The sequence below is a fragment of the Amaranthus tricolor genome, chromosome 17, assembly GCF_026212465.1.
Source record: "Amaranthus tricolor cultivar Red isolate AtriRed21 chromosome 17, ASM2621246v1, whole genome shotgun sequence".
In the NCBI taxonomy this organism is placed as follows: domain Eukaryota; kingdom Viridiplantae; phylum Streptophyta; class Magnoliopsida; order Caryophyllales; family Amaranthaceae; genus Amaranthus; species Amaranthus tricolor.
In genome coordinates, this window is record NC_080063.1 from 6,489,892 (window position 1) to 6,514,349 (window position 24,458).

Genomic DNA, 24,458 nt, shown 5'->3' on the forward strand with positions numbered 1-24,458 from the left:
TGCCATGACGATCAAAGAATTCTTTAAACGTACCATTAATATATTCAGTGCCATTGTCACATTGAAAAGTCTTAATGTTACGTTCAAATTGAGTATGGACAAGAGAATAAAAAGATTTAAATAAGTGTTTAACTTGAGATTTTTTTGATATAGGAAATGTCCATAAAAATTTGCTATAATCATCAAGAAATAAAACATAGTAGCAATGTCCAGATGAACTAATAATAGGAGATGTCCAAAGATCACTATGAATTATATCAAAAGGAAAAATAGTGTGCGACATAGAATCATAAAAAGGCAATTTAGAATGTTTTCCGAGAGGACAAGACGAACAATATGATTTACAAGCCTTATTAAAGTCAATAAATTTGTTACTACTAAGAGAATTAATAACAGCCACGCCAGGATGTCCTAGGCGATTGTGCCAAAGTTCTGGAGATATGGAAGTGAGAGCAGAATTTCTGACTGGAGAGTTAGCTTGACTACTAGGGAAAAGAGGATATAAGTCACCAGTACTGTTACATCTTAGGAGTGTGGTTCCCTTCTGTAAATCATGCACAGAAAATCCGTAAGGATCAAAAGTAATGGAAACCATATTGTCAGTGGTGAATTTACGGACAGAGATAAGGTTTTTAATTAATTTCGGAGCATGTAAAACATTTTTTAATGTAAATGGAGGAAAGGGGGATGGTAAAGTAGTACTACCGTGACCAATAATTGGAATTAAATGACGATTACCAACAATAATGTTATTATTTTTAATGCTCGAATTAAAATAAGGGGAAAGAATACCTTGATCCGCAGTCATATGAGAAGTTGCACCGGTGTCCATGTAGTAATTTCGATTTGGTTGAGAGAAAGAGAGAGCATGCATGGCAGCCTCAATGTCCATTGGAGAGTATGAGGTTGTTGGACCCATTGTATTGTATGCTTGAGCAGGACGTGGGCCTAAAATTCCAGAGCCAGCAGGCCTAGGTCCTTGATTCGGTGCAGCAGTCCTTGGAGCCCAAGAGGTTGTTGGATAAGGACAAGGTGGAGGAACAGGCCATTGAGAGAGCCATTGGACCCAGGCGGCCCACGGTTGATGCTGCCAAGTTGGGCCAAATTGCTGGGATGGCCCATTACGCCCCCCTTTTCCAGAATATTTATTTCCTGTCTTCTTGGATTTAGAATTCTTGGAAGGGGGTCGAGAATTTGCAGAGCCATAATTGCTTGTACCTTCACTGCCTTGCTGTCCGCCGGTAGTGGTGACTAAAGCAGCCTGAGCACGGTTTCCGGCCCCACCCTCTCTTGCCAAGCGATTTTTAATGGTTCGCTCCGCAAGCTTAAGGCGAGAGCGACAACTCTCAAAAGAAGGTAACGGCTCCTGATTTTCTATGAAATCGACCGTGCCTGAGTACGCCTCTAGAAGGCCTCCGGTGAGTTTGGGAACGAGTCAGCTGTTTGGAATTGGGGCATCAACATTGGCAAGACGATCGGCCAGAGATTTGATGTGATTGCAATAGGCGTCAATTGATGAGAAATTCTCGAAGTTAAGGTCAGATAACTCTTCTTCAAGGTGAGTTGCTCGGGAAGCCTTATTATCTTGGAACATGGACTCGAGACGAGACCAAGCACCTTGTGCAGTGTCATCCTTAAGAAGAATAGCAAGAAGAAGATTATTTGATATAGTGCCGTATATCCATTGAAGAACTGCAGCGTCAAGGCGCTTCCATAGTGATAAATCGGCCGCCTTCGATGTCTCATAGGCAGCAACCTCCTCGGTTGACGTAGGAGGGATGATGTGTTTATACACATCATGGACCCTAACAAGAACTTTAAATAACGCAGCCCATGAATGGTACATTCCAGTCTCGGTGTCTAACTCGACAGGAACGAGTGATTTGACATTTGTGACTGTGAGTGCAGGATGATATTTAGGAAGAGAAGACATAGTGCAGCGGAAGGAAGAAAGAGGATAGGCTGATTGTTAGGGAGATAATGAAGCCAAGGTCGAAACCTTAATTTGATAACATGAAAGAGTTTGAATGCCTTGCTGTTCATCATTCTTTTGAGCCTTATATACAGGATTCACTATCCAAAAATACAATGGACTAGCTATAATTATGGGATTGATATCACAGTAAATCAATCTCCTAATAAAGGTAATAAATATACAAAAATATATATACAAAACTAGAATATATATTCATATATTCTAACAATGAAGTATTAGTCAAAGAAAAACTTAAGTAAATAATTGTAATTCTGATATTTTATACGTTCTTTAATATTTCTTTATGTAATTACATTTTAAACTAAAAGTATATTTGAAAAAATCTAATGATTGTAAACCCATTATATGTTTATCAACTTCATTAAAATGTCAACTATTTAAAGGTGATGAAATGTCCGTCGATATATATTAAAGGGATGTTTTAGGAGTCAAATGATACATTCCTTGATCATTTCAAATGGAGAGCAAGTTAGTTTTGCATTGGCACGTTTTTAGCCGGTTATTCTTAGTTTTTGACGGTTTCTTTTGTATTTTCTTAATCCTATTTTCTTTTTATTATAAGGTATACTATATAAAGGCTCCATGTAATTAGAATTAGAGCATAGGATGCAATGCAAAAACACAAAGTGAGGAAAACTAAAAGAGAAAAAGCTTTGAGAGCTATTGTTGTGGTTTCTCGTGTTCATCTTGTAATCTCCCGGTTTATAGTGAAAAGTTTATTCTCGGTGCCGGTGGATGTAGCTATCACGTTGATTAAATTTACTATCTTCAATTTTTATAAAACGAGGATATGGTAGACAAATACTAATTTAATAACTAAATATAAAAGTTTTCCACTGTTTAAGTTCTTTTGATATTTAAAATACAAATTATACGACCACATGCATCTCAAATTACATAACCGACAAAGTTCCTAATGCTGCAATGTTTAAAAATGTAACAAAGTTCTAAATCAAATTAATCTATACACATAATAGTTTTCATATAAATTTTTATAAAAAAATTAAATACAACAGGTTTTATGAGTCGTCGAATTTGGGTTTTAAAAGTGTGACTCGAACCCGAACCTTAAAATCATAAACCCATATTCGATTCGAACCCTTAATTATATAGTCCAGAAATAGATGGATCCATTTTTCACATGTCTAGCTTTAGATTGGATTTGTAATTCCTTACTTCTAATCCATTTTTAACATGCTTGAAATATGGAATTTTCTAAACAATTGAGTTGGCTCAAATTCGGACTTCCAAATTACTTTCTAATTTCCAAACACACCATTTATTTGGAGTTTGAGTTTGATTCAAGCTCGAGTCAAGTGATATTCAAGTAATTTAAGTCCAAATTTAAGTTTGCTATATTTATCATCATTATTAGTAATTGCGTAAATTTACTTTTTGAAAAAGCAAAATGTATATAAAATTAAATGCTTAGATGAAATTACTGTCAAGGAAACAACTCAACCAAAGGCTTAAGCTAATGGTTGAGGCCTTAGGATATGTTATATACTCTAATACGCCCCCTCACACAAGAGCCTTTTGGGCTTAAAGTGTGGTTGCAACACAGGGCCTCCTCATACCTGGCGCTGACTATTTCACTTTAAACGAGGGATGGTTGAGATTCGAACATGTGACCTCTTGTTTCACTGACTTCTGATACCATGTCAAGGAACCAACTCAACTAAAAGCTTAAACTAATGATCGAGACCCCAGGATATCTTATATACTCTAACAATTATAAGTACGCCATTGCTAAGATGAATACTTAAGTAGTTGATTAAATTACATAAAATGAGATTTTCGATGATTATTCTAAAAAAGATTTGATCACCATGTGTGTGGATATATGGAGCTTAATCTATAAACAATGAATAATTAATAAAATAATGATAACATATGGGATATAATGTGTGGAATGATTAGTATAAATAGAGTAGCTTGGGAGTACATTTAAGCTCAAATCAATCAAAACCATCTTTTAAATACAAAAAGTAGGTCAAAATATAAAAAAATATAAAATAATAGTGAATAGTGTCAAAAAAAAATGGGATACTCTAACACGAAAAAGTCATCAATTGTTCCTTTCTGCTTGAAATTGGCTCTCAGCCTTTTCATGATAATGACTTTATCAGGTATATTTCATTTTACTGCTCGTTAACAAGTATGTTATGCATTAATTAATTATTGCAAATAAAACTATTTATGATTACTTGATTTTGATTTGTGAAATTATTAACTACATCTAACATTATCGTAAAACTTAACACAACATTTTGAAATACATCAAGCTTTGAGATCGTCTCATGATAAAACGAACTCGTATAATTAGCTTATTTTTCTAGTTGATCACTTTAAGATTGCAGATCATCACTATAAAACTATAAAAAGTAATCACTTTAAAACTGCACAAGTGATCACTTTAAGATTGTAAATTCATTAGGCTAATACAATAGAGATGGCCTCACCGTAAGCTGTCTCATTTGAGAATATGTTTATGAAATACTTATACAATGTAGGCGAGTTATGAAATATACATATTTCCTCTGTTTTTACTTGCATACAAATATTTTTTTACGCAATCACATGCGTTTGTTGGATCATTGATACTTAGAACTATACACAACTAAAAATTACAAAAATTTGATATTATATAAATATGCAACGAGAAGAATAAAACAAGATCCCTCGTAATTATGTTTTTTCTCGTATAATAATAGCAATTTCTATAAACCGATGAATAGTACAAATATTGGTTATATTTTAACAGTTTACATCTAACTTCACAATCCGTAATTAGCTTACTTGTGAATAGGCCGGTTGCTCAAGAGTTGACCCAATTAATACTCAAATTTTGGCTTGGTTTATTTAAATTTTTCATTTGATCTTAATTGAACTTGTTCGATCAAAACAATTTATACATGAGTCAAACGTAGGCTTGATGTGATGAACAGAAAGATTTTAGAAAGTCCTAAATATTTTTGCGATTTGAAATTGGGTCCTTCGTTATATTAAAAGATAAAAAATTTTCCACTTCAAGATAAATATATTAGTATATTACATTAGTTAAAATATAAAAAAGGTTTACAAACAAATTTTAAAAATATTGCTCAAAATCGAACCTAAATAATATCCTTTAATATTTGAGGTCCCATATTTCTCGATGCCCTACACGGTAGGCTACCCTAGAAGGCCTAAGAATCGGCCATGGTGATTAAGTATAAGTATATGTATTGAAACTAAATAAAAATAAAACTTTCATCTATTTTTAGTTTGTAATATTTTTGAAAATATAGTTTTACATATGCAAAAATTCCTAATTAATAACCGTGATTTGTAAATCACCATAAAAAGACAAATAGAATAATATTAAAATAACAAAACTCTTACCCTATCACATACCACATAAGGGTGATTTATTAACCTCATAAATAGCCATTATTTACTAAGATCTTCTCTTATACATGTGAATGTTATAAAAAAAAATTAATTTATTAAATAGAGATAATTTCGTCTTACAAGGTATTACAAAGTTATTCGTTTATGTTCACGCCATTTACTAAACAAGGCTATATTACATGCGTATTTTCATAGTAACTAAAATCATGTGTAAAATTAATATTGCAGCACCAGTGCTTGGAAGGAGTGCATCAACAACAATTCCTGACGAAGAAATGGCGGTGATAATAGAAAAAATTGGAAATGAAAACCAGAAAACAAACATATTATCCATGCAACCAAATGATAATAACATATTAGAGTTTCTCATTAAGCAAGAAATAGCCATGCGCAATACTAATAAGAATTTGCAGTGTGCATCACAAGGACAATACTGTAACCGTGTGTTCGGACCAGATTGTTGTACCAGTAAATATGTATGTCTTCCACCTTCGCTTGTGGGTGGTGTATGTGCTTTCTAAGCATCTGGACTCGGGTACTGAATGCTGATGTTGGATATTGGTACGTGTCCAAATGTCGGATACGTCTAAATATTCAATTTACGCCTAAATTGAAGTGTCTAAGTGTCATACCAATGTCCGAGCATCAAGGAACGGATAGATCTGATCTGGTCTACCAGTGGGATTAGTAGGGATGGTTTCTCTAGTTTTGTTACTTTGTTTTTAGATATTAATAAATGTTTTCAATTGTTTGATTGTTCTGTACTTGTTTAGGACACAAACAATGAAAAACTAGGGTTTGAAAATTGAAAGTTAAGGATGTAATTTGTGCTTTTATCATTTCATGATGCAATAATACTTCCCACTGATAAATCATTTGTGTTTAATTCAAGACTTCTTTTCCCTAGTACTTCCTTCCGATTATTTGTTTTTATAAAATGAGGTAACTCACCTATAAATCCAAATGAGGCTGACTACTAAAATCAATTAGTAATAATAAGAGTTACTTCTGCAGTTATAAAGTAATATATACTTTTCTCTTTCTCCAAAATGTTCATCGCACATTTGCACAACATTCTTGTAAAACAAACCCGCATTTAAATTAGAGTCTTGAACGTTTGCAGTTATGTCTACGCAAGACCCCTTGAAACCCTCATCTAATGCAGATGAACCCTCATCAGTCATCACAAATCGAAGCTAGGCTACATTGACCATGGCTCTCAACGCAACATCATCATCACGGGCTCTAAGCAATAGGCACAACAAAACACATCGCCACACTTATATTCTACGTATCTTCGATCACAACCAACAGTAATCAACAAAAAGACATCCATAGTTTTTATCATACAGGCTATCATTCATACAGCTCCATATACTGACCCCAAAATTACATGGAATAATAAGCTAGAACCCAGCGTGGAAGACTTCTTGTACAATTTCAGTTTACAAATACAAAGCTTCAAAGACAAAAATACAACATTGAATCATATGGACACAAGTGATGAAAGGAAAAACAACATGGTATATCTACAACATACAACAACATATGCACGAAGAATCTCCACTATCTACCATCGGTAGAGTTAAAGGACTCGGCAAACCCAGTAGGCCTAGCAGGGATACTACTCTTGCTATCATCAAGATCGACGTAACTCATATCTTTCCCTTCGTCTTCCTGCCATCCCTTCACCATTTGGTTTAGTGGGAGACTATAATCAATTCCAGAATACTCCTCGGTATCATCATCCCATGGCTTCCATTTCTCGACAAGTGGGGCCAGCACATTGACGGCATGACCCATATCGGGTCGTTGACTTGGCTCTCTGGCTGTGCAATGGCCAGCTAACTCGGCTATAGTGACAACGCTCTCAATGGTTTCCTCTTTCACATCAAGAACAGGATCAATGGCACCCAATAGCTTATCTCGGTCTGATTTAATCCGCCAGAACCATGCGGCTAAGTACTGTTGTTCTTCAGGTCTGTTCTCATCAAGCGCCATTAATCCTGTTAACAGCTCCATTAAGACAATGCCAAAGCTGAAAACATCAGCCTTGGTTGTGATTTTTCCTGTCACTGAAAGTAATAAACATTGGGGTTGATTAGTGTTTGTCGTATGCGAACTGAGGTTCACTAATCTCATCTTCATAAAACTAGATTGCATTGTTCACAAAATGAGATGTGACAGCAAAAAAGTTCCAAAAATGATGGTAAATGCCCGTTGAAAAGGAAATCGGAACTAAATGACTAAGAGAAAAGAAATAATATGACTGAAATATATTGCACTTCAAAAAAAAAAATAAACATTGTTGGAAATACTTCACATGTGAGAGTGAGGAGGATCTCACATCAGAAAAAAAGTGGGTTGAAGACTTGTAAATAACACTTCATGGGCTAATCTCCTAATACCATATGGTTTTAGGAAAGAGTGAAACTCATCATATGGTGTATGCAAGTCAATGCTCATGACCCATGGGTGCCCCGTGAGGCCGTGAGTGAGTCCACACTAGTGGGCTCACGGGGTGATTATTTGATGAATTGTCACGGCCTAACAAGCATTAGCATTTTCCCCCCTTTTCACGATTATGTTGTTTTCTTGTTGGTATCTTCCTTTTTTGTGTGTTAGAGTGGAGGAAGGGATGCTATTGATTATTGATATATCCATTCACAAGTTAATAATGACAAGAACACTAGCAAGTATAACATTTCCCCAAGATGCTAAGCTATTTTTTTCTTTTTTTCAGAGAAACACTTGAAGTTTCACAGATATATTCATCCTTTCTAATATTGTGTAAGAAATTTCACTAGGCATCATCTGCATATCAGACAAGTCAAAATATTGTGGTCAAGAAAGTAGCACCTTAAGTTATTTCAATCTTAAAAAAAAAAAAAGGAGTCGCAATAATTGGGAGAGTATATACAAATACCAGTTTCTATTGCATGCTTAAACTTGTTTGCAGAAAAGTCCTCCCCGATGTACCAAAATTTGCCGACTAATTTGCTTTTTGAACATTCGATAGACAAAAATGTATCAAAATAGCCCAAAACCGACCATAGTTCATTTTTTTTAATTATCGATTTGCTTGGAGATAAGCAAATGACGTGGTCCTCCCAAACCATAATTCCCCTCAAATAAAAAAGAGAAAATAAAAAATGAAAATGGTAAGCGAAAAAATCTAAAGCTAGGCCACACAACTTATAAGCTTTTAACTTTTGCAAGTGGGCTGGTCCTGTGTTTGATCATTTTTGAACAGCAGGCCAAAAACATTATGCATTTGTGGTCTGCACGCTGCCATTTTGTTTGACCCTGGTGCTGTTCTCGCTAGTGTCAACTGCTGGTGGAATTACTCCAGGAGCTGGATTAGCTACTTGGCTAGTATCCTGGTTTAGTTTTATGTGTATTGTTAAGGTTCGTGTTTTGTTGTTTTTTGGTAGGAGATAGTTTTGTTTTGTATTGGATTTGAGTGGTTTGTTTTTACCCACTCACGGGGGACAGTGCCAGCTGCCAGGGCACCCCTTGTACCTTCTTGCTTATTATGCTAATAAAATTTTATTATTGCTAAAAAAACTTACAAGCTACTAACTGTAGTTCTTATTAGTGGTTAAATTTGTACAGTAAGTACTATTCATCAAGCGATATTATTTGATTTGTCTCAATGCATATTTTCATACTATCAAATTTTTATTTTTGATTATGCACTGCTAAAGACATAAGGGGTTAGTGTGAAAACAACTAAACATGTGTAGTAAATGAAAAAAACGAGAGGAAGAATTTTACTTCATTTATGAAGCATGCAATCTCATTTAGTTGTTCCAGCTCGAGTAATATCAGCTTAAAGAAGGGAAAAAGTAAGAACGAAAAACTTTTATTCATATTGAAAATATCTAGTGACAAGCATGCACAAACATCTAACAAACATGTCACCGAAGCACCAGTCTCTAAAACCATGCCTCTGTTGTTATCGGCACACCTTTCAACATTGTGGTTTGTTTGGTCTCCAATACTTTACAACAACATGGCATCGTCCCAATGATTGGCTATGCCTAGGAGGGATTTAGGATGGAAAGTACACAACCTTATCCTCATAATAACAAAGAGATTATTTTCAAGTGACCCTTAGTTGCAAACATCATGCAAATGCACATAAACAAGAAACACAGATGATTCAATGATCCAATATCTAATATTTCTAAATACATAAATATGAAAATGGAATGGCTTTACATAAAAGTAAGGGGGCCCTACATTGCAATAATCATTTAGTAAATCAGAAAAATTTTGATAAAACAGTTCTATTTAAGCGGAATTTTCCCAAAACAATTCCAACATTAGTTTTTTTAGAATAAGAGTGCTAGACTATGCAATGCTTTCACAAATCATCCTAATTGATTATAATAATTTGTTTAAACAATTTAAATTTTTCTTATGTATTTTTCTGAATTTATCTCATATTTTCAATTTTGAACTCAAACAGATTTACCAATTAATTGGTTGACTCGGTAAAATGATTGTTCAAGTGTTTGGATAAATTTAATAAGACAACCCTCTAATTAAAATTATTCTAAAATCTAAACTAATCAAAAGTTGATATTATTATGCAAATGTCGTTTGTTATAGCCTGGTGGGGATTGATTACTCTTATAAGTTTTTCAATAGATTAACTACACTTAACCTTCCTTTTCATATTACATTTTGCTTAAAGTTTTTGTTATGAATGGTATCATGAATGGTGTGACTTGAGTGCACAATTGATGTGTGCATTCATAAGTGACTCTTGGGATGGAATCCAATGAGTGATAATGTGGGTGATTAAGTTGGTAGCTTAATGATTTAGTGTTTAAAGTGTGATTTATTAAGGTGAAGTATTCATAGGAATTATTGGTGTTAATGGTGTTTAATGAAGAAGTGCAAAGGTTCTTGGAAGATACTTTGCTCGAGCAGAAACTGATAGAAAAAGTCTAAAGGTCGCTCGACCAGCTCGCTCGACCGAGCGAGCTCTTGGGTTGGTCGAGCGGTTCCTCTGATATGCCTAGGATGCGGTTTTTTGACCTTTCAAGTTCTTAGAGCTGCTTCATATCATTCATTATTCTACATTAAGCATGTATTAAGTGAGCAATTGTCATTAAATGTACTACTACTATAACTAGAGCTCTCATACTCACTCAAACACATCATCGAACACAACCCCTAAGCCAAACACAAAGTCTTTTGATTTATCTCTAACACAATTGTAATACTTCATTTGTAAGAGTATTTTATACTCCTTTGATATAATATAAACAGAAACTACACACGACGGAGGACGTAGCCATCATTGGGTGAACCTCCTTAAATCTTTGTGTCTCTTTGCAAGTTTACATTATTAAACATTGTTTTGTTCATTATTGTTTGTATCGTTCAATTAAATTCTTAGCGTCGTATCGATCTTGGCAAATTATTTCAATTGGTATCAGAGTCAAGTTGTTATTACGGTGTCTTGAGAAGTCATTGTTGGTGAAACATGTCTACAATGAAGCTTGACATAGAGAAGTTTGATAGAAGTGTTAATTTTGGCTTATGGCAAGTCAAAATGAGAGCCATTAAATCCAAAATGGTGTGCAAAAGACCATTGGTGGTGTAGACAAGATGCCGGAAGGAATGACCGCGGCAAGGTGGGAAGAGATTGATTCAAAGGCACTATCGGCAATCCAATTATGTCTTTCCAACGAAGTGCTAAGAGATATTGTTAAAGAAAATACAACCAAGGGGATATGGGAGAAATTGGAATCACTCTATATGGCCAAGAATGTTACCAATAGGCTACTTTTGAAAAGTAGACTCTACGGTCTTCGCTTGGAGGAAGGTAAACCTTTAAAACCTCACTTAGATGAATTTTATTCCATTATTATGGATTTACAAAATATTGATGTCAAGCTTGATGATGAAGACTTGGCTATTTACCTCTTATGTTCTCTACCCCCTTCTTACAAAAATTTTAGAGAAACTCTACTTTATGGTAGAAATAATTTGAGTAGTGATGATGTGAAAAATACATTGACACAAAGGGACCTTATTGATTCACAATTATCACAAAAATCACAAAGTAGTGTGAGTGATGGGTTGTTTGTGAGAGGGAGGACGCAAGAGAAAGGTTCCACTAGTGGGAGCGGAAACAAGGGTAAAGGGAGGTCAAAGTCTCGGGGGACTAACAAAAATAAGACTTGCAACTATTGCAAGCTTGAGGGCCACGTCAAGAAGGATTGTTGGAAATTGAAAAAGAAAAATGTTGAGGGGGCTAGGGACGGAACTAGTAATGTCGATGCTAGTTATGTAAATGATAGTGATGATGGTGGTGTATTAGTTGCCACACATGGGTACAAAGATAGTGATGAGTGGATTCTTGAGTCGGGGTGCACATTCCACATGACTCCTAAAATACTTTCTTCCAAACATTTGAAAGTGTTGATGGGGAAAATGTAACCATGGGGAACAACACAACATGCAAGGTGGTTGGTGCTGGGAGCGTAAAGATAAAAATGTTTGATGGGATGGTGAGGACCTTGACCGATGTAAGGTATGTTCCGGGTTTGAAAAAGAATCTCATATCTTTGGGTACTCTTGATAAAATCGGGTGTAGAATCACTTGTGAAGGTGGAGTTTTGAAGGTTGCTAGAGGGTCACTTGTAGTGATGAAGGGAAAGTTAAATGGGAGTTTGTATGCTCTAGAAGGTTCAACTATCCTAGGCTTGGCGAATATTTCCACAAGCACAATGTCCGATCATGACACAAAGCTTTGGCATTTGAGACTTGGTCACATGGGAGAAAGAGGTATGTTTGAACTTTCCAAACAAGGTTTATTTGATGGCAAAAAGTTCGAGAACCTTGAGTTTTGCGAACATTGTGTTTATGGGAAATACAAAAGGGTTAGTTTTAAACCCGCCATACACAACACTAAGGGAATTTTAGACTATATTCATTCCGACTTGTGGGGGCCTTCAAGAAAGCCCTCGCTTAGTTGTTGTAATTATTTGTTGACCTTTATTGATGATTTCTCAAGAAAAGTTTGGTGTTACTTCATCAAACAATAGAATGAAGTTTTTGATGTTTTCTTGGAGTGGAAGAAAATGATAGAAAAAAAGACCGGTAGGAGCATCAAGACCTTGAGAACCGATAATGGTCTTGAATTTGTTGATAATAAATTTCTTCAATATTGTTTTAGTGAAGGTATTGTTAGACATAGAACTTGTGCAGGGCGTCCTCAACAAAATGGTATTGCGGAGAGGATGAACAAAACGTTGTTGGACAGTGTTCGGCGTATGCTAAACCAAGCCAAATCGGGGAAGCAGTTTTGGGCCGAAGCGGTGGCTACAACATGTTATTTGATCAACCGCTCACCTCATACCGCCTTAAAATTCAAATCACCACAAGAAGTGTGGTATAACACTCCGGTAAATTATTCTAGTCTTAGAGTCTTTGGTTGTCCGGCTTATATTCATGTAAATGATGGTAGAACCTAGGGCTAGAAAATGCATTTTTATGGAATATGGAGTGGGTGTAAAGGGGTATAGGGTGTGGTGTAATGAGTCAAAAAGAATAGATGTTGTATTTGATGAAAATAGCATGTTAGTCTCTAGTGTAGAAAAGCCCATAGATAATGTTGTAAGTATTCCTTTTCAAGCACAAGTGGAGGATCAACCTCCCAATATTGATGATGATAAAATTGATGATGATGATGTTCAACAAAGGTCTCCTTCTTTGTCCACAACTAGGCAAAGAAGGAAGATCGTAGCTCCAAGGAGGTATATTGAAGAGTGTGATTATGTTGCATATGCTCTCAACATTGCTAGCAAAGTCGAAGGTTTACATGAACCGAGTACGTACAAGGAGGCTATGGCCTCAAATGACTCAAGCAAATGGTTGATAGCCATGAAGCAAGAGATGGAATCTCTTGCAAAGAATGAAACTTGAGATATTGTTGAAGCACCAAAGAAAAAGAAAATTTTTGGGTGCAAGTGGATATTCAAAAGGAAGGAGGATCCTTCTAGTGGTGTTCCTCCCATCTACAAAGCAAGGGTAGTTGCAAAGGGATACTCTCAAATTGAGGGTGTTGATTTTCATGAAGTATTCTCACCGGTAGTGAAGCACTCTTCTATAAGGGCACTACTTGCTTTGGTGGCGATGGAGGATTTGGAGTTGCATCAATTGGATGTAAAGAGGGCGTTTCTTCATGGTGAGCTTGAGGAAGAAATTTTTATGAAGCAACCGAAAGGTTTTGAGGTAGCCGGTAAGGAAAGTCATGTGTGTAGATTGAAGAGGTCATTGTATGGGTTGAAGCAATCACCAAGGCAATGGTACAAGAAGTTTGATTCCTTTATGATTTCACATGATTTTATAAGAAGTTCTTATGATAGTTGTGTTTATCTTAAGAAACTTGAAGATGGTTCTTTGTTGTATTTGCTCTTATATGTTGATGATATGCTAGTAGCTTGGTTCTTTGTTGTATTTGCTCTTATATGTTGATGATATGCTAGTAGTTTGTAGTTCTTTGTTTGAGGTGGAGAACTTGAAAGTGTTGCTTTCAAGTGAATTTGATATGAAGGATCTTGGTGAAGCCAAGAAGATTCTTGGAATGGAGATTTTTAGAGACCGGGCTAAGGGTGTCTTATACCTTAGCCAAAGGAAGTACATTGAGAAAGTTGTGCAACGTTTCTCCATGGATGATGCTAAAAGTATGTCTACTCCTCTTGCCTCTCATTTCAAATTATCCAAGAGGTTATGTCCACAAATAAAGGCGGAAGAAGAGCAAATGGTAAGAATCCCGTACACTGGTGCCGTTGGTAGCGTGATGTATGCTATGGTATGTTCTAGACCCGACATAGCTCATGCGGTGAGTTTGGTAAGTAGATATATGTCAAAACCGGGGAAGGGACATTGGGAGGCACTTAAGTGGTTATTGAGGTATTTGAAAAGTACTTCTAATGTTTGTTTTCTTATGTATGGGAAAGATTCAAGCAAGCTAACCGGGTTTTGTGACTCGGACTATGGTGGTGATCTTGATAATAGAAAGTCCACAAGTGGATTTGTGTTCACATTGGGTGGTTCGGCGGTAAGTTGGCAATCATCGTTACAAGATGTGGTTGCTCTTTCAACAACCGAAGCGGAGTACATAGCCGTTGCCGAGTCATTCAAAGAGGCAAAGTGGCTCAAACTTCTTGTTGGCGAGATGTGTAATAAGGCGTGTTCGGTAAGTGTGCATTGTGATAGTCAAAGTGCAATTCACTTGGCTAGAAATCAAAATACATTTCATAGAAGGTCCAAACACATTGATATCAAGTATAATTTCATCCGGGATGAAGTTGAGCACAAAAAAGGATAATTTTGAAGAAAATTTATACTAAAGAAAACCGACCGACATGATGACAAAGCCATTGCCTGCAACCAAGTTTGATTTGTGTGTTGACTTGGTTGGTTTAGCTCCTTGCTTGACGTAATGCCCTTTGGGGCATTTGAGGTGTGTATGATATTTTGTTTATATTTTTTTTGTAAGATGAAGTGGATTGATGAATGCTTTGACTTGGGTGAACTCAAGTCAAGGTGGAGATTGTTATGAATGGTATCATGAATGGTGTAACTTGAGTGCACAATTGATGTGTGCATTCATAAGTGACTCTTGGGATGGAATCCAATGAGTGATAATGTGGGTGATTAAGTTGGTAGCTTAATGATTGTAGTGTTTAAAGTGTGATTTATTGAGGTGAAGTATTCATAGGAATTATTGGTGTTAATGGTGTCTAATGAAGAAGTGCAAAGGGTCTTGGAAGATACTTTGCTCGAGCAGAAACTGACAGAAGAAGTCTAAAGGTCGCTCGACCAGCTCGCTCGACCAAGCGTGCTCTTGGGTTGGTCGAGTGGACAACTAGAAGGTATCCAAAAGGTGTCTAGAAGGTGTCTGTAGCTCGCTCGACCGAGCAAGCTTTCTGTTCTGGTCGAGCGGTTTCTCTGATATGCCTAGAATGCGGTCTTTTGACCTTTCAAGTTCTTGGAGCTGCTTCATATCATTCATTATTCTACATTAAGCATGTATTAAGTGAGCAATTGTCATTGAATGTACTTAGTACTATAAATAGAGCTCTCATACTCACTCAAACACATCATCAAACACAACCCCTAAACCAAACACATAACCTTTTGATTTATCTCTTACATAATTGTAATACTTCATTTGTAAGAGTATTTTATACTCCTTTGATATAATATAAACAGAAACTACACACGGCGGAGAACGTAGCCATCATTGGGTGAACCTCCTTAAATTTTTGTGTCTTTTTGCAAGTTTACATTATCAAAAATTGTTTTGTTCATTATTGTTTGTATCGTTCATCTAAATTCTTAGCGTCGTATCGATCTTGGCAAATTATTTCAGTTTTGCATAAGTTATCGGGCAGGTCAATGTTCTTTATTACATTGATATTCACCACCAATAAGGAGTAACAAATAATATGGCTAAGGGATAAGATCATATAAGATGGAAAAGCTAAACCATGTCTATATCAAAATTAAAATGAGCAAAAAATGTTGCAACATTCCAATAAAATTCACACAAATAAGTAGAATATTGATTCATACCAGCATATTCAGGAGCCAAGTATCCAAATGTTCCAGCCAGCCGTGTCTCTATCGAATGTTGCCCCTGATCCGGAGCAAGTTTCACCAGCCCAAAATCCGAAACTTTTGCTCTGAAGTCATCACCAAGTAAAACATTAGAAGGTTTCAGATCTCTATGTATAAAACTTTGATGTGCCAAGCTATGAAGATATTCCATCCCTCGTGCAACATCCAAAGCAATATTTAACCTCCTTTTCCACGACAGCGGCTCCAAATTGAAAGTTTTCCAGTGAAAAAGATGCCTGCTAAGAGCCCCTTGAGGCATATATTCATAGACCAAAAGTCTCTCATTACCTTCAACGGAATATCCCAAAAGTGATACCAAGTGACGATGACGGACTTTCGACAAAACTGCGATTTCAGATCGGAACTCTTCTAATGCTTTGGTGCAAATTACACCTGCTTCCATTCTCTTCACAGCTATTTTAGTTCCATCATCCAATTCCCCCTTGTAAACAACCCCAAATCCACCACGACCTAGCGCATTCTCAGGGGCAAAATTTTTTGTCACATTTCGAAGAACTTGAACCGATATAACTAAATTTCCAGCTTCAATGACATGGGACTCGCCAAACCCACTACTATTTATACTAGCAGAACCACTTCCAATCGACGTACTGCTCGTATTGTTATTGGCAACAGCAATTTTAACAGTATTTTCTGAATCTGATAGATCTCTTGGATGAATCACAATGGAATTGGGGGCTTGGTGGACATGTTTCTTTTTCTTACAGTAGTAAATAGACAAAGGAATAACCATCAATACAAGGGCAACAATACTCGCTGCAGGCGCTACAATAAAAACCAATTTAGATCTTTTAGTGCTGCTATTTTCTGATCCCTGAGAAGATCCCGAGCTTATACCTGAGCTCGTGTGGGATGAAGATTGACTATGAGGTGCAGAAGCTTGAGAACTAGGGGTTAAAAGTGGAGAATTCCCATCGATAGAAAGATCAACGTTTTTCCGAAACTTTGGCCATGGAGGGGAAAGATGATTGTGACTCAAATCTACACTTGTGAGGGACTTCAAATCGGTCCAGTTCGAGGGAACTTGACCATTGATATTGTTATTGTGGAGAATAATTTTTTCAAGTGATTGAAGCATCCCAAGTGAGGGACTTAGTGTACCATTAAGGTCACGATTCGGCAAGTTTATGCCAATAACTTGTTTATTATCATTACAAATGATGCCCAACCAATTACCACATGTATCATTATTTGACCATGAAGAACTAAGAATTGATGGGTATTCTAACCCACCTAAGAAATCAATGAGTGCCATAACTTCTGGAGCACAAGGAGTTCCAGGAGTTTTTTGACAAAAGTAATTGAAACTGTATGAAGCATTCTTAGTCTTAAACTCAGGAATGGGACCCATTAAGTGATTATTACTCAAATCCAAATTAACTAATTCCATTTCAGCCAAACTAGCAGGAATTAACCCAACAAGCTGATTGTTATTGAGATTAAGATCCTTTAAACTAGCTAGAGTCCCAATATTAGAAGGGATCACTCCACTAAATTGATTCCCATGAAGCCAAGCAACAGTTAGAGACTCCATTGTCCCAATAACATCAAGAGTACCAATCATACCACCATCAGATTGATCATTCAACCAAAGTGTTTGCAAATTAGACCCATTAAAACTAGATGGAATGCGACCCGAAAGACGATTATATGACAATCTTAGATCAGTAAGTGACCCTAAAGAACCCAAGAAATCAGGAAGTGAACCAACTAAATTAGTAGATACCAAAGAAAGGGTAGCTAATTGAGCTGAATCTTGCAAACCAAGAGGCAAAGACCAACCAGTAGTAGAATTTAAATTAGGGTTATGATCTAATGCAATAATTTCCAAATTAACTAACCCATCAAAGAAATCAGCAGGAATTGAAGTGAAATTATTGAAATCTAAAAATACAAACTTCAATTCTTGTAAGCCATTAAAGGGAGGTAGCATACCAGTAAAATTATTGTTCTGAAGGCCTAAATTGGAAAGTTTATTCAATTTGTTGAGATCAGAAGGTAAAGTGCCCTTTAACCCAAGATTCTTGGATTGAATTTGGGTGACTTTCCCATCTTCACAAAACACATATGGCCATCTATTTCCACATGGGTCATCATCTCCATTGCTAGGCCACTTCAAAAGCTCAGGATTTTCCAACCCTTTTCTGAACTCATGTAGAACAGCAAGGTCACCAGGATCTGTAACACTAAAACCCACTATAATTAAAGACAAAAACACTACAAAAAGTAAAAAAATCTTCTTCTTTTCTCTGCTAACTTCCATCATTGAAGCTTCTAGGGAGTAAAACCCATGTCCATTTTGCAGAAATGTAGCTAGAGAAAGCTCAGAGCAGTGTAAATTGAGAAAAGAAAATGGTGTGAGTAGAAGCAATCATGGTGGATAATATGGCAAGAAAAGTGGATCTAAAAAGATAAAATTTTGAAGGCCATATGGAACTTTGAGAGTAATTTTCAGGGGAAAAAAAGTGATTTAAGGATACTCCAACTTTAATGGTGTTGCTTTATGGAGTAGAAATCAAATGAAATGAGAATTTTGTGATTCTCTCTCATCCATTGCAGATTTGCAGTGTACTGTAATGTTTCCACTTCCATAACACTATCCAATGGAGTATAATAATAAAGGAAGTATCTAAGTAGGGAGGGTGAAATTAGGATCACTTCTGCCATCCAAAAAATATTAACTCTTAAAATGTCATATTTAGTTTTTGACGCTATTTAATATTTAATATCTCTTATTCTTATGCAAAATAATATTACAAAAATTATATATTAATAATTTTTACATTAAAATGAATTTAACAAGATCTCACTTAATTATATTTTAATTTATAAATTAAAAGTAATAAGTAATAATGACAAAAAGTAAATGAAATATTTTTAGTGGTATGGAGGGAATAAAATTTGATCAAAGTGAAAGGGATGATTTTTGAACACTACGAGAAGTTGGGAAAATGTCATATAAAATATATTGACAAAATAAATTGTGTGGACGATTATAAAAAAATTAAAATGTGTGAATGAGATTATTAGGGATTATTTTTAGTTAATTTTTAGAATAAAAGTTAATGTATATTAATTGAAGCGAAGATAATAATTTTTGTATTACTTGATTTTCATTCATCTATACTTACGATTATTTCTTTGAAACAAAGAAATTATAAATTAACGGGTATCTAGCCATTATGGTAGAATGATCGATATTTGTACTTAAGTAATTCTTAGATTTTGTCCATATTTAAATCATATATATTAATTTTAATATCTTCTCATTTTCTACCTAAATCCCTAATGTCTACTCTCTATTAAATAAAAAAATGTATTTACTATGAAATAAATTCATACAAGACTTATATTTAATATATTAAGTAAAATCAATAAATAAAGCAAATTGAAATTTTAATTTTTTAAATGGATAACTTTATATTTGACACATAAATTTATTAAATTAAATTATAACAAATATATTTATTTTGTAGCATGTACACAGATTCAAACCATGTGCTTTAATTAAAATTTTCATTTTTAGTTTTTGATCAATGAATTTTGTTTGATTTTGTTATATTTAATCGGTTCTTACTTAACATATTGCGAGATCTAGAGATATACTAGGCTGGTCTCATGCAGAGGACGGAGTATGAAATTTTTTATAAGGTCCAACTCCGTTCTGTTTCTGAATCGACTCGGACTATGTAATCATATTTTGAGTTGATACTTTTTCTCGGACTGAAATCGGATGAAATACCTCGAATTTGATCGAATTAAGGGCATATTCAGACTGAATTGTCATCCCTAGAGATATCGTGTCACTATTGACTATGCAGTAGAGGTAAAGTGGAGAGGGTAAAAGCGTAAATTAGAAAGGTGAGTAGTCAATGCAGAAGAAGAAATCAGGAAATGAGTGAGAAGAATAAGATTAGTGGACAAAAAGCATTATTTGTGGGGGCATCATTATCAATAATTGTTGCATGCTGCTCCCACAGACTCGCTTGGATTGCTCAATGTCTTTTTGCTAGAACCTGCTTCCACCGAAATATTTTTTTTTAAATACTTCCACTATTCCACTATATTTACTATTTATAACGATTTTTTTTACGCAATTTAATGTCTTATTTGGTTATTTACATTTAAATTAGGCAAATTAAAAAATATAAAAAATAAATATTATGAAAGAATGTAATTAGACGATTCAAATAAGATTCCACTTGATTAAATTTTTTCTTATAGATTAATCACAATACATAAAATAACCTTGAACGATGAATATATCAATAACCGTTATGTAGCGAATATTTCAGAGCGGAGGAGATACTACTCTATTTTGTCTATTTGAATTAAATATAAATGAAAATCGATTATTTTTAATGAAAAGGTGAATTGTTAACTGAAGAAAGAAATTAAATTGTGCAAATAAAATTAGAGAAATTTCACATGGTAGATTGAACTTTCATGAAATGCCAGTGGTATTACTTTTGTAAGATTTTTCCACATGGTAGCATTTAGTTTATCCCTTATCTAACTGCCATAGCATTTTCCGTTAAATTCTTGTCAATTTTCGTTTAATTCACCATTTTGAAGTTTCTATACTTATTAAGTGTTAGTTGTTGTCTTTATAACTTGCCCTAGACCATTTTTATACTCTCAAATGTTTAATTCACTATTTTAACATTTAATTCATCAACGCTCTCAAATATTGTAATAGTTTTATTTTCATTCAAAATGTTAGCATTTTTTTACAAAAGGTGCTTCAAGCACTATTACATAAGCCATAATGTTCACTTAACGTGCTTAACTAGGAATATAAAGTTCAAAAGGTGCATTTCAAGCACTAATACATATGTACTTAACTAGGGTATATTATATGTCAAGAATTTGAATGAAACAAAATTGTTACAATATTTGAGAGTTTTGATGAATTAAACGTCAAAATGATGAATTAAGCATTTGAGAGCATAAAAATGATTTAGGAAAAATTGCAAAGACAATAACCACCACTTAATAAGGGTAGAAATGTCAAAATGGTGAATTAAACGAAAATTGACAAGAATTTAACGGAAAATTCTACGGTAGTTAGTTAAGGTATAAATTGGATGCTACCATGTGGAAAATTCTTACAAAAATTAAAAGAAATTTAAAATATATGAATAAGATTAAAGAAAAATAACTAATTTAATTTAAAATATAGAAAAATAATATAAAATTAAGTAAAACAACCCAAAATAAAATAGGAAAAATTACTTTATTTTTAAAATAATATTTGCCCAAATATTGACGGGTTTTTACGGGTTAATAGCTATAAAAAAGAATAAGAAAAAAATCAAAAAGATTAAAAATTAAAGCTAAAATCAAAAAATAATCTTACTTTATTTTATTTTTTAATTTTTTAAATTTTTTAATAATTTTTTCGTAATTTAATTTTGTATTTATTTTATTATTTTTTTTATGCAAAATGACTAGGTAAAATATTATCTTGGTGCATTCTTTGAAAACATTCTACATAGATTATTCATATTTAATTAAAAATTAGAATTATTGTAAAAAAATCAGTAAAATATTAAATTATTTTGAGTAAAAGTTAAGCAGATACTATATTGGCATCATTTGAATTTTTTTTTTTTTTTTTCAAGTTGAGAGCACTATCAAGTCTTAACAATGCTTTTTGCCGTAGATAAAGATAGTTTACGTAACGATGATTTAGGTAGTTAAACAAATTGGGAAATGAGTCATTAAGCAACTCACATTTATCAAACGGTAAATAGCTATACAACAATACTCACTTGTATTAGTACTTTGACATTACTCATTATTCTTGTTTAGGATATGATATACTTAGATTAATGTTACTACTCTGATTAGGCCATTAGGGTAAAGGTGTTAAGAATGGATAATGGAGGTGTTTCGTGATTAGGCCATTAGGATGGGATATTGTTAGAGTATATAATACATTATGGGGCCTTAACCATCATTTTAAACTTTTGAATGAGTTGATTTCTTCATATGGTATCAGAAGCAAAAGGTCACAGGTTCGAATCTCAATCACACCTCTCATTTAAAGTGAAATATTCAGCGCCTATACATCTGCATCCATATGTGAAATATGTTGGAATATATAACATATCATGGACTTTCAACCATCAACTTAAACTTTTGATTGAGTTGATTTTTTGATATATTAGAGTATATAACATATTCTGGGGCCACAATTATCAGGACATGTTATATACTCTAATAAATATAGCTAATATTACCAAGCCTGCACAAGTAGCACATGTTAGAGGGCCAATAGTTTGACTTTGAAGTCTGCCTCCGACGTTTTAGTAAGTAAATGTACAAGATGAGTACCTAAAAAGCTCAATTTCAATTGCACTGTAGTCTTTTGCTTAGAGTAACTTACTAGAATTTATTTATGGTGCGAGACATTGATTAATATTCTTTAGTAATCTATAAAATACTTATTTTATGTTTAGTTGGTTAGTAGTATTTTCTTATTTTTGTTTAACTCTCAACACATCCTATTAATAGTTCATCTCTAGAAACTAATTCATAATAATTAATTATTATAACAATAATTTTATTACTCTAATGGTATTGACATATGGGATTTAAAAATCAAATATATATTATCGTAATATATTACACCAACAAAAATATTATTTTCGACTCAATCAACAATAATAATTCGAATAAGTAGTTCAATTTTTTCAAATAATTGAGTTGTAATTACTAATTTGTATATAATTGAGGTGTTGTAAGAACAAGGTAGACAAAACAAAAGAACATAACATCATACTATTTTGGATGGTATGGAAACTTATTCTTTCTTTTGTCTTGGGGTGTATGGGGGAGTGTTTTCTTAATACTTCTGGTTGGTTGAATGATGTAGTAGTAGTTATTATTACTAATTTGTATAATAATAAACTTCAAAGAGTGCTTATAATGGTGTTTGATTATTGGTTTGATGAGAAAAGTAGATCTAAGTGGGTCCTAATTCTAAGAAACTACAATCTAGCCTTTAGTGTCGGTTATTTTTAAATCTTCTTCCACTTATAAAATTGGATGGTGATTCATCATTCCTACTCATAAATTGGGGAGCAGGAGACTGAGACGGGTAAATGAGAATTGAATTCAGATTTTGTCTGGAAAATATATTACTTGGTATTTTTTTAAAAATCTATAAAAACTATAGTACTATTAAATAAAAAATGCATCAATTATTTTTGAAAATAAATGTATATATATCTATATGAACATGGGATGTTTGTTTAAAAGATAATGTGTGAAACTTGGTATTGAGATTTGAGACGAGTTGATCATTCCGAATGGATTTCCTACCATATGAAGAAAACTTCATCATTCTGTTCTTCGGTCATTTTTTAAAATAGTTAATTATTTTTGCATAATGGATTTACATAATGATAGAAGTTGGATGTGTTAGCGAAGTTTAAAAGGAGTTTGTAGAAAATTTATACAATTTGCAAAGAAAAACAAATCAAAATCTGAGATTAGATGTTCGTGCAAACATCGTGATAACCGTATAGTGAGACCATTAGAAGTCGTAAGAGATTATTTATTGAAAAAGGGATTTGTAGAAAACTACTACGATTTGTACCTTCATTATAATTATGAAGCGGGACCAGGTAAAGTGGTGGTTTAGCAAGAGTTACAACATAACTTAGTTCAAAATCTGTATGCATAAATAGCATACGATGCAATTGCGAACTGCGAGTACTTTTCATGAAACACATCGTCATTTTCTACCTCAAACCGATGATGTCGGTGATGATGTACAGTTGCCCTTATATATTGTAGAAGACCAAAAACCTCAATCAAGACAATTCCTTGGTATGTTAATTGAAGAAGACCAAAAACCTCAATCAAGACAATTCCTTAGTATGTTAAGCGCTGTCAACTTATCATTGTACCCTGGTTGTAAAACTCATATTCAAATATCGATAATAGGACAAATGATGAGCCTAAAGACGAACTTACATATTCTTAAGAAACTTTGAATAATAAAAAGTTGTAACACCCTAAAAATTTTGGGCAAACTTTATGATTGAAATTGCGTAGAATGGTATTTCTAAACAAATATAATTTACTTCTAACAAAAAATATATTATTTTTTATAAAAGATGGGTTGTTAGAAGAGTATAATGTGGAAGAATTTGAGCAATTAAGACTAAAGTGGAAAATAAATAGGAGAACTAAGGAGATTTGAAAGAGAAGAAAATAGGCGAAAAAAAGAAAGAATTGTAACGGGGAAGAAGGTAGACCTACCTTGAAACCTATTTTTCTGTCTATTAAGCTCAAAATCGGTGTCGTTCACAACATTTTCTCCTATTGCTTATTTGGAAATTTATTTTTCCACAGTTTATTTTGAGATTTTTTTATGGGTAATGAT

General features: G+C 34.0%; 2 protein-coding genes across 2 annotated transcripts; one reads left to right on the forward strand and one right to left on the reverse strand.

Moving 5' to 3' along the window:
- Nucleotides 1–3,951: 3,951 nt before the first annotated feature.
- LOC130803637 (uncharacterized) lies at nucleotides 3,952–6,275 on the forward strand. Its single transcript, XM_057667835.1, has 2 exons — nucleotides 3,952–4,125; nucleotides 5,618–6,275. Exons 1-2 carry the CDS (start codon nucleotides 4,038–4,040, stop codon nucleotides 5,908–5,910), a joined length of 381 nt encoding a protein of 126 aa, XP_057523818.1. The 5' UTR covers nucleotides 3,952–4,037; the 3' UTR covers nucleotides 5,911–6,275.
- A 367-nt stretch (nucleotides 6,276–6,642) lies between these two features.
- On the reverse strand, nucleotides 6,643–18,715 carry LOC130803636 (receptor protein kinase TMK1-like). Its single transcript, XM_057667834.1, has 2 exons — nucleotides 15,995–18,715; nucleotides 6,643–7,464 (listed from the first exon to the last, which is right to left on the reverse strand). Exons 1-2 carry the CDS (start codon nucleotides 18,324–18,326, stop codon nucleotides 6,956–6,958), a joined length of 2,841 nt encoding a protein of 946 aa, XP_057523817.1. The 5' UTR covers nucleotides 18,327–18,715; the 3' UTR covers nucleotides 6,643–6,955.
- Nucleotides 18,716–24,458: the final 5,743 nt, after the last annotated feature.